We start from the raw sequence: 12,123 nt of genomic DNA on the forward strand, positions 1-12,123 counted from the left end.
GCCATTTATGTCATTATACATTGATCAGTGCTTTTTTTTATAGCGCTCATCAATGTAATAATGTCACTGGTCCCCCAAAAAGTGTCATTTGGGGACAGATTTGTCTGCCACAATGTTGCAGTCCTGCTAAATAAATCGCAGATTGCCGTCATTACCAGTAAAAATTAAAAAAATTTAGAAGTCCCTAAATCTATCTCATAGTTTGTAGACGCGATAACTTTTGCGTAAACCAATCAATATACAGCTTTTGCGTTTTCCTTTTACCAAAAATATGTATAAGAATACATATTGGTCTAAACTGTTGATTACATTTTTAGATTATTTTTTGAAAATTTATTATAGTGGAAAGTAAAAAAAAAAAAGTTTTTTTTTTTCTTCAAAATTGTCACTCTTTTTTTTTTTTTCTTTGGTTTAAAAATAAAAACCACAGAGGTGATCAAATACCACCAAAAAAGCTCTATTTGTGGGAAAAAAAGAACATAAATTTTGTTTGGGTACAGCGTCACATGACTGCGCAATTGTCAGTTAAAGCGACGCAGTGTTGCATTGCAAAAAAATGGCCCGGTATGTAACTGTATGTTTTCTGATTAATAAAACAATAACACATGTGAGTCATGGCAGACGATGAGGCTCTCTGGCTTGTTATAGGTTTGTGCTCTGGGCGTGCTGGAGGAATCACGTGTGCTGAAATGAATACAGAACTCCTGCCAACACGTGGATTTGTTTAGTTATGTTCGGTTATGATTGGCTTTTTCCAGCCTTAAAACCATTTCTGCTTTGAAAAATAATTCAAACAGCTCGTGATCAAATTACACGCCGTTCTTTTCAGGCACTCCTAAAGCAGTTACAGACTTACCCCTCGTCTAGCGGGACACTTTTTTAGTTTTGTGCAAAAAAATAATAATTTCTGCATTTTTTTTTCTATAAATTATTTTAAAACCTCAAAAATATTTATATTCTAATAGTAGAGAACCTGTAGATTAAAATGGCGGTAGTTGCAATTTTTTCTTATGCCCTGTACACGCGGTCGGACTTTCCGACGGAAAATGTGCGATCGGATCATGTTGTCGGAAAAAATCAGATCGTGTGTGTGGGCTCCATCAGAATTTTTGCGTCGGAATTTCTTACACACAAAGTTTGAGAGCTGGATCTATAAATCACGAGATGAAAGCTATTGGCTACTGGCCCGTTTTATAGTCCCGTCATACGTGTTGTACGTCACCACGTTCAAAACGAACGGATTGTCCAACAACTTTGTGCGACCGTGTGTATGCTAGACAAGTTTGGGCCAAACGCCTTCGGAAAAAATCAGACAGATTTTGTCGTCGGAAAGTCTGACCGTGTATACGGGGCATTACTGTTGCACAATATTAGCGCAGTTATTTATCAAATGCATATTTTCAGGAAAAAAATACATGACTTTTTTTTTTTTAATGCAAACAAAACATTTTTCCGTAAAATATAAAAATGGTGTTTTGTTTAGTAAATATTTTTCCGTAAAATATACCAAACATGTCAAGCCTTTCACATTTTCAGAATTAACTGTGAACTATGGTGCTAGAATTTTGGCATTTGCTCCAATGTTTGCGGCGATACCTGTGTGGCGCAACTTATGTTTAGATGCATAAGAGCACCCTACACCGCATGTTTGAATTGGGGGGTGCTTTAAATTATATATATATATATATATATATATATATATATATTTTTTTTTTTTTAAATTATTTTTTTTTTTTTCTATTTTTTTTTTTTTGTCACACAGGATTTATATAGCACCAACAGTTTGCGCATCGCTTTACAGCATGAGGGCAGATAGTACACTTACAATACAATTCAATACAGGAGAAATCAGAGAACCCTGCTCGTTAGAGCTTATTTGACTTATCGTATTTTCCGGTGTATAAGAGGACCTTTTACACTTTAAAAAAAACGGCCAAAAAGCGAGGGTCGTCTTATACGCCAGGTACAAAATACCGCCCGCTGGAAATATGAAGCCTCAGAAGGGGGAGGGTGGGTCGTCTCATATGGTGAGTATAGGCAAAAACTTGGAAAAAAATTGAAAATTAGGGGGGTCGTCATATTCTGTCAAGTACGGTATTGCTTTTACAACAAGCCCCCTATGTGATGGCACTGAGCAAGTGGCAGGCCCTCTTTTATTTTATACACACACACACACACACACACACACACATATCTTGTATTCCCTTTACAAGGGGAGCAACAAGCCCCCCCCCCCCCCCCCCCCCCCCCCCCGGGCAAGTGACAGGTCCTCTTTTTGGAGACATCAGGGGCATTTCCCCTGTTCTCCAATGCAGCTAATTAACCACTTTCAGACCGGACCATTTTGCTGGTAAATGACCAGAGGTCTTTTTACACTTTGGCACTGCGCTGCTTTAACTGGTAATTGCGCGGTCATGCAATGTTGTACCCAAACAAAATTTGCGTCCTTTTCTTCCCACAAATAGAGCTTTCTTTTGATGGTATTTGATTGCCTCTGCGATTTTTATTTTTTGCGATATAAACGTAAAAAGACCGCAAATTTTGAAAAAAAATGATATTTTCTACTTTTTGTTATTAGAAAAATCCAATAAACTCAATTTTAGTCATACATTTAGGACAAAATGTATTCAGCCACATGTCTTTGGTAAAAAAAAAGTCAATAATTGTATATTTATTGGTTTGCGCAAAAGTTGTCACATCTACAAACTAAGGTACGTTTTCTGGAATTTACGCAGCTTTTAGTTTACGACTGCCTATCTCATTTCTTGAGGTGCTAAAATGACAGGGCAGTACAAAACCCCCCCAAATGACCCCATTTTGGAAAGTAGACCCCCTAAGGAAATTGATAAGAGGCATGTTGAGCCCATTGAATATTTTATTTTTTGCCTCAAGCGATTGAATAATGACAAAAAAAAAATTTTTTTTTTTTTTTTACACAAAGTTGTCACTAAATGATATATTGCTCACACATGCTATGGGCGTATGTGAAATGACACCCCAAAATAAATTCTGCTGCTTCTCCTGAGTACGGGGATACCACATATGTGGGACTTTTTGGGAGCCTAGCCGCGTACAGGGCCCCGAAAACCAAGCACCGCCTTCAGGCTTTCTAAGGGCGTCAATTTTTGATTTCACGCCTCACTACCTATTACAGTTTTGAAGGCCATAAAATGCCAAGATGGCACAAAACCCCCACAAATGACCCCATTTTAGAAAGTAGACACCCCAAGCTATTTGCTGAGAGGCATGTTGAGTCCATGGAATATTTTATATTTTGCCACAAGTTGCGGGAAAATTACAAACTTTTTTTTTTTTTTTTTTTTTTCACAAAGTTGTCACTAAATGATATATTGCTCATGCATGCCATGGGCATATGTGAAATGACACCCCAAAATAAATTCTGCTGCTTCTCCTGAGTACGGGGATACCACATATGTGGGACTTTTTGGGAGCCTAGCCGCGTACGGGGCCCCGAAAACCAAGCACCGCCTTCAGGCTTTCTAAGGGCGTAATTTTTTGAGTTCACTTCTCACTACCTATTACAGTTTTGAAGGCCATAAAATGCCAAGATGGCACAAAACCCCCACAAATGACCCCATTTTAGAAAGTAGACACCCCAAGCTATTTGCTGAGAGGCATGTTGAGTCCATGGAATATTTTATATTTTGCCACAAGTTGCGGGAAAATTACAAACTTTTTTTTTTTCACAAAGTTGTCACTAAATGATATATTGCTCACGCATGCCATGGGCATATGTGAAATGACACCCCAAAATAAATTCTGCTGCTTCTCCTGAGTACGGGGATACCACATATGTGGGACTTTTTGGGAGCCTAGCCGCGTACGGGGCCCCAAAAACCAAGCACCGCCTTCAGGCTTTCTAAGGGCGTTACAGTTTTGAAGGCCATAAAATGCCAAGATGGCACAAACCCCCCCCCCCCAAATGACCCCATTTTAGAAAGTAGACACCCCTAAATTTAGGGGTACACTAGTGAGACTAGGTAATAAATGGCGGGTGCCCTGAAACTATAAAAAAATAACTAACCAACCAGCGTCACCTGTAACAGTTATATGGTGATCACTGGTGAAAGGGTTAACTAGGGGGCAATCAGGGGGCTTTATGCGGTAGTATATGGGGGTCCCTGGCGCTATAAAAAGCTGCGGCGAACCTAAATACCTACCTGCCTAACTAGCGTCACCTGTGACACTAATACAGCGATCAGAAAAACGATCGCTTATTAGGCTGGGTTCACACTGGAGCGATGCGGGAACGCCACGAATGCGCGGCGGGTTCCCGCATCGCATGCCTCCCGGCGGCAGTTCACACTGCCCTATGCGAACTGCTGGGAGTGTCAGTGAAATGTTAATGACACCCCCAGATCAGTTCGCATATCGCAGTGCGATCTGCAAACTTGGATCGCATGGTGTGAACACCCATGCGATCCGATTCTGCTGCGGACCAAAAAAAGGGTCCCGTGCGAGTTTGCGGCGGGTGCGGCGGGTGCGACACGAATTCAGCCATACTATCTGTATAGCTGAACTCGAATCGCACAGAGATCGGATGTGATTTGCACTGCAGTGCGGTGCGAATCACATCCGTTCTCATAAACCGCTGCAATGTGAACCCAGCCTTAGTGACACTGGCGACGGGGGGTGATCACGGGGTTAAACCTTTATTGGGGGGGTTAGGGGGGTACCTTAGAACTAAAGGGGGCTAACCCTAACTGCCCTAACAGTTATTAGTCACAAATGACACCTGCCGGGTGATCAGGGGGTTAAACCTTTATTAGGTAATAAATGGCGGGTGCCCTGAAACTATAAAAAAATAACTAACCAACCAGCGTCACCTGTAACAGTTATATGGTGATCACTGGTGAAAGGGTTAACTAGGGGGCAATCAGGGGGCTTTATGCGGTAGTATATGGGGGTCCCTAGCGCTATAAAAAGCTGCGGCGAACCTAAATACCTACCTGCCTAACTAGCGTCACCTGTGACACTAATACGGCGATCAGAAAAATGATCGCTTATTAGGCTGGGTTCACACTGGAGCGATGCGGAAACGCCGCGAATCCGCGGCGGGTTCCCGCATCGCATGCCTCCCGGCGGCAGTTCACACTGCCCTATGCGAACTGCTGGGAGTGTCAGTGAAATGTTACTGACACCCCCAGATCAGTTCGCATATCGCAGTGCGATCTGCAAACTCGGATCGCATGGTGTGAACACCCATGCGATCCGATTCTGCTGCGGGCCAAAAAAAGGGTCCCGTGCGAATTTGCGGCGGGTGCGGCGGGTGTGGCGGGTGCGGCGGGTGCGGCGAATGGCTGAACTCGAATCGCACAGAGATCGGATGTGATTTGCACTGCAGTGCGGTGCGAATCACATTCGTTCTCATAAACCGCTGCAATGTGAACCCAGCCTTAGTGACACTGGCGACGGGGGGTGATCACGGGGTTAAACCTTTATTGGGGGGGTTAGGGGGGTACATTAGAACTAAAGGGGGCTAACCCTAACTGCCCTAACAGTTATTACAGTCACAAATGACACCAATGCAAAAAAAAAAAAAAAAAAAAAAAAAATGACATTGGTGTCACTGTGACTGGGGGGCAGGGGTAATTGGGGGGGTGATCGGGGGGTAAAGGGGGGGGTGTGAGTGTGCCTGGCATGTTCTACTGTGTGTGGGATGTGTTGGTGCAACTCACTGATCCGCTCTCCTCCGTGTCGGAACGAAAAATACCGACACGGAGGAGAGAATACATCACTTCCTCTCCTGTGTTTACATTACAGGAGAGGAAGTGATGTCACCGGGGATTTCCATTCGTCGGGAGCGATCGCGAGGGGGTGGCCATGAATGAATGGCCGTCCCCTCGTCCGGGATCGCTCCCGAACGAAAACCGACCGCCGCAGGCACCGGGCGGGGGCCCGATCGGGCCCCCGACCCGCGGGAGGCAAAGGACGTACATATATGTGCTTATGCCTGCCCGTGCCATTCTGATGACGTACATCGGCGTGAGGCGGTCGGCAAGTGGTTAAAGTGGTTGTAAACCCTTACAACACACTTTGACCTACAGGTAAGCCTAGATTAAGGCTTACCTGTAGGTCCAAGAAATATCTCCTAAACCTACACGGTTTAGGAGATATTTGCCGAAAGACAGGCCCCGCTGTCTACGGAGCATGCGCCGTAGACAGCGGCACGCAGGCGCACTGGGCGCACCGCAGTCAACGGCGATATGCCGCGAGTGGCGGCTTCCATGTGCATGCGCGGGAGTGACAACATCGCGGCTTCGCCGAATGACAGCGACGGAGCAGCGAGACCCACTGAGAAGATGGATGCGGTGGACTACAGGGGACAGCGGTGACTTCGCTGGCTCCTGTGTCAGGTAAGTGACACATAATGGACTACTATGCGATGCATAGTAGTCCATTATGCTTTACCTTGGCAGGGAATGAAAGAGGAAGTAAACTCATCAGGGTTTACTTCCTCTTTAAGCACAGATGGTGCTTGGTTAGCTGCCTCCTCAGCTGCGGTAGCCAGGGAATGACAGCTGTGAACCCAGCAGTGATGTAATAGGTGCTGTCATGGTTATCCTCGCCTTACTACTTAGTAAATCACTGACCTGAACCAAGTATGCAGCCAGTGATGTCAGACCTCCTAGCCTCCATGACTCTCTGGATACTAAAGACAAAAGATCTTTGAAGAGTAGTCAGCAATTGCAGTGTCCATATTTCTATTGTGACAGGTCCCCATTAAGGTTAATGGTGGAAATTACTAACACTGGAGCACTCAAAATCTGCTGCGGCTGCGCATAGTAACCAACTTCAGCTTGTTCAATTAACCACTACGCGCCCACGCTATAGCCAAAAGACGGCGCTGAATTTCCGGAAAGGTGTCCCTTGACTAGTTCCCCACGCGCCGCCGCGGGCGTGCATCAGGGAAGTTCTGTGTTGGCCGTGTGCCTTGGACACAGCCAATCACAGATCATGCTAAATGGCCAATCACAGCAGCTGTGAGCTTCTCACAATGTGCATTAGAAGCTGAATTTTCATTGTGTATCCAATCAGCGGCCATGTCTTCAGCTCCTGGTCAGCGCTCATATCTGAGTGATCTTTACAAACCTGAACGTTCAGGACTTTGCCACATTCTTACCATGTAGAGTTTTGCCATCTTCCTGTTCGACGTATCTGCTTCTACATCATCGCTATCGTCTCCTTCACGAAGCTTCGGTTTGTTCCCCAATACCTATAAAGCACAGAACATAAACATGTTCAAAAGTTGAATAATCCTAATAACAAAAAACAATAATAATAACAGCAAAACAACAACAATTACCACTTCAGCTCCGGAAGGTCTTACCCTCTTCAATACAAGGCCATTTTTTGCCATTCGGCACTGAGCTACTTTAACCACTTTCCGCCTGCCATATAACGAAATGATGTGGTTGCGATATCCTGACTGGATGTCATTTGACGTCGCCAAGATATCAAGCCACTGCACACCCCTGGGGGCACGCATCGTGGCGATCATCTGACACACCGCAACTCCAATCTAGGTAAAGGGTCTCTGACAGAGACTCTTTACTACATGATCGGCCGTGTCCAATCACAACCCCTTTTGTTAAATTATATAGCATTCCTTTCTGGTACCGGCAAAGTCCGCTCAAATGTCCAAAACAATTTTCTAACAGTTTACATTGGATGTGGCACCCACTTAGCTAGCTGTCTCTTCTAAAGTGAAAGTTATAACATCTACAAACTATTGGATATATACTGGAATTTTTATTTATTTTTATACTAATAAAAGCAGCGATTAGCGATTTATAATGGGACCGTGCTCAACCCTACACTAACTTAAGCCTTGTACACACAATCGAATTTTCCAACGGGAAATGTTCGATGTCAGGCTGTTGGCGGTAAATCCGACCGTGTGTAGGCTCCATCGGACAATTGTCAGATTTTCCACGGACAAATGTTGGATGGCAGGTTTTAAAATTTTCCGCGGACAAATGTCTGTTGTCGGATTTTCCAAGTGTGTGTACACAAGTCCGCCGGACAAAAGTCCAAAGTACAAACACGCATGCTCGCAAGGACCAGCCGGAAGCGGTCAGTCTTGTATACCGGCGCTCGTAAGGGAGAATTGACATTCGTGACGCGGCAAATTATGAAATCTCCAAATGCAGCGCACAATTCTCTTCTTCTTTAATGGGATAATAATGAAGCTGCTTTGCTGGTGTTACTGATGGAGTTATTGCAAACAAATTTTCAAAGGCTTTTTTTTCTAGTGATATCAAGAATAATATTATTATGCTTTTTTTTTTTTTTTTTGTACAAGTTACCACAACACCATTATCCCGTACTTTTTAAGATCAAAGATACAACTATGTTGGTGTCCCTTGTCAATTTTGCATTGTATTTTTTAAAATGTAACTGCCTACTCCCAATTCCCAAACTGTAATTTGAAGTAAAACACATCCAAGTATCCAAGTATTATTCTCCACAATTTTTTTATCGTGCATCAAAAAAAGAAAACAAATAAAATTAGACATTCTATCTGCCAATAGAACTTAACCAAAAAGTAAATTCTATGCATCCAAAAATATATAAAGTATACCAAATCATCATATCATATATACCAAATAATCAAATCATTATTATTCAACCAAAAAATAAAATAAAAGCCTCATGTATGTGTCCTGCTTCTTAATATAGTAGGTCAACAATGCCAATATTTGCTGAAAGCAGGGGTCCATCACCCAGATATAATGCAGAAAAACTTTTGGATTATTCTCCTGGAGCGCCTGCAGCAAAGGCATATGACATAATTGCTCACGATTAATAAAGCAACCAATTTTTGGTCCAAGAACTCCTCCTCCTCCTGTTCCTGGACTGGACTTGGGTCAAAGCAATAACTCCAAGGCCAATAATAAATGACATGTTGTCTCCTCCGATTCCGCAACATGTCTGGTTGATGAACGGCCGTTCATAAATGAACTGAAAAGCGCAAAATGAAAAGTGCAAAATGAAAAGCGCGAATCAACACGGAACATGAAATTAGCAGAAGGAGCCCAAAGGGTGGCGCTAAATCGCTGAAAAATCATGTAGTACGTCACCACGTTCGTGTTTGTTGGCCAACAATTCCTTGCTGTTTGTATGCAAGACAAGTTCCTGGCCAACGCCCCTTCGGACAAAAATTTTTGTCTGCGGAAAATCAGATCATATGTACGAGGCTTAAAACTGGGGGGGGGGGGAGTGGGGACCGACTAACTGCCACTGACATCACCAGTGACACTAATACAGTGATCAGTGATACAGTGCAAATCCGGAAAGTATTCACAGCGCTTCACATTTTGTTATGTTATGCCTTATTTCAAAATGGATTAAATGCAATATTTTCCTCAAAATTCTACCAACAATACCCCATAATGACAACGTGAAAGAAGTTTGTTTGAAATCTTTACAAATTTATTAAAAATAAAACACAAAAAAAATCCCATGTACATACGTATCACAGCCTTTGCTCAATGCTTTGTTGAAGCCCCTTTGGCACCAATTACAGCCTCAAGTCTTTTTTGTTAAATGTGGCGAAAACAATTATACCCGGACACTGGAAAACAACATATGTACCCACAGTAACAGAATGGCTGTCTGCTGTGCACTCCCTTTACAAAATGGAGGAGACAGTGGCCATGGCCTCGGAAAATACCAAAAAATTCCACAAACGATGGAAATCATGGTTCCACTTCCAGTACTCTGACTTCTTTGCCAAGATGCAAAATGGCTGACTTGAGACGTGATCATTGATATGTGATTTATATACTCGGTTCTTGGATAATGAAGGTCCTCAGGGCTGGAACCCCATGGACTAACGAAAATCAATGATGTATACAAGAGTGAAATAACCTATAACCCCCCCCCCCCCCCCCCGTCATTTCATTTCTTAGTTCTTATCTGTCCCCTTTATTTTATAATGCTAATCCTCAGGACACTCACCAAAAACCAACCCTCAATTGCTGAGTTTATTGGTACCCAAAATGCAAAGAGTTATCTATAGTCTGAATTGTTATATGGGATGTCTGCACAAAGAGAAACTGTTTTATTGTTGGAGAACAAAGTCAACAGAGCACAAGTTGGATGTATTGTGTGACACCCAGGAAAGCTGTTTTTGTATACTTTATTTGTTATCACTATTATTATAATTTTTTATTGGGAAAAAAAAGAATTTGGTGTAAACAACATGAATTCATGGATCCATCCTGCCTTGTATCACCGGTTCAGGCTGGTGGTGGTGGTGTAATGGTGGTGGGGGGATATTTTCTTGGCACACTTTGGGCCCCTTAGTACCAATTGAGCATTGTGTAAACACCACGGCCCCCCTGAGTATTGTTGCTGTCCATGTCCATCCCTTTATGACTACAGTGTCCCCATCTTCTGATGGCTCCTTCCAGCAGGATAATGCACCATGTCACAAAGCTCCAATCATCTCACCACTGGACAATGAGGTCACTGTCCTCCAATGGCCTCCACACTCACCACATCTCATCCAATAGAGCACCTTTGGTATGTGGTGGAATGGGAGATTGGCATCATGGATGTGCAGCTGACAAATCTGCAGCAACTGCGTGATGTTATCATGTCACTATGGAGCAAAATCTCTGCGGAATGTTTTCCAACACCTTGTTGAATTTATAAGAATGGAAGAACCGCGCTATTCACCACCTGGATTTGCACTAATGAACATTTATTTGGGACTCATTTAATATATTTTTATATATTTTTTCTTGTTATTTTATATTTTTACACATTTTTCTGCACTTTATTATGAATTAATTTTTTCATTTTAATTTTATTTTTATTTCCATTTGTATTTTGTATTTTTCACATATTTATAAGGTCTTTATGTTTTAGAGCATCTTTTTGGGTTTTCATCACTAGGGGTCGTACTATATTATCAAGTATCATATTAAACCCCTTGTGTGTATAGATATACACATTATTTATTTTGGGTTTGTCATGTTTTTTGGTTTCTGAGTGTTTGCACATTTTTCACATTTAGTTATTGGGTATAGATTTTTGCCACCAAACACTGATATAGTGTACTTATGTAATTTTAGGTTTTTTAGGTTTATTATTGTGATACATTACATATATAATTTGTCACTAAACACTGGTATAGTGTACTTATGGGATCTTAGGTCATTAGGTTTACTACTAAATGACACATTTTTTATATATATGTTTGTATATATGCGACTTGAGTTATAATCGCAGTAGGTCATACATGGAGTTTGGTACACGTGGGATCTTACTAATTTTTGGTTAAATTTTGGAGTTTTTTTGGGATTGAGGTTGTTGCATTATACTCAGTGGGGAGTTTTTTGGCCTATTTCAGCACTGTTTTTTGGCCTATTTCAGCACTGTTATGTTTCTGTGATGAATCACAGTTTAGCATTAACAGTTTTTGATATCAGAATCTCCGTCGATTTGGAGACATATTATATAATTTGTTTGACTAATAGTCCCTGATACTAGAATTTCAGTTCTTGAAACCAGTATTCCTGCTGTTTTGGAGACATATTACACATATTGTTTGATATAACATTTTCTGGGTGCAGCTGTTTTTTCTGCATTTATTCCTGGGTCCATTAGTATAAGGTTTAGGGAGGCTATTGGGTTCTTTGGATAAAAACCCTGGTTTTCACCTACATCTACCCTTTATGAGTCCAGATGGAATGAGAGCCTGGTTTTAGGCAGCGCCATTTCTCCCCGGTTGCTATATTATATTATTTTCTTGTTGAATTTATGCCATGAAGAATGAAGGCAAAAGGAGGTCCAACCCGGTACTGGCAAGGTGTACCCAATAAAGTGGCTGGTGAGTGTATATACCCTATACTGTGCATATATATATATATATATATACTCTCTCTCTATATCTATATCTATATCTATCTATCTATCTATATCTATATACATATACACATACATATATATATATATATATATATATATATATATATATAGATAGATAGATAGATATAGATATGTATAGATATATATAAAATATACCAAATCAGATATATACCAAATATATAGTGTGTGTGTGTGTGTAGTGTATATATATATATATATATA

At 41.7% G+C, this 12,123-nt stretch overlaps 1 protein-coding gene across 1 annotated transcript in view; it reads right to left on the reverse strand.

The window, feature by feature from the left end:
• The window catches only part of SCIN (scinderin), a 178,256-nt gene that overhangs the window by 73,888 nt on the left and 92,245 nt on the right, over positions 1-12,123 (reverse strand). Inside the window, exon 5 of the mRNA XM_077490713.1 lies at positions 7,145-7,237. Coding sequence (XP_077346839.1) covers positions 7,145-7,237 — 93 coding nt within the window. The remainder of the gene's footprint in view (positions 1-7,144; positions 7,238-12,123) is intronic.

The sequence above is a fragment of the Lithobates pipiens genome, unplaced genomic scaffold (genome assembly GCF_037356315.1).
Source record: "Lithobates pipiens isolate NorthernLeopardFrog02 unplaced genomic scaffold, aLitPip1_a1.2 Scaffold_19, whole genome shotgun sequence".
NCBI classification, from domain to species: Eukaryota; Metazoa; Chordata; class Amphibia; order Anura; family Ranidae; genus Lithobates; species Lithobates pipiens.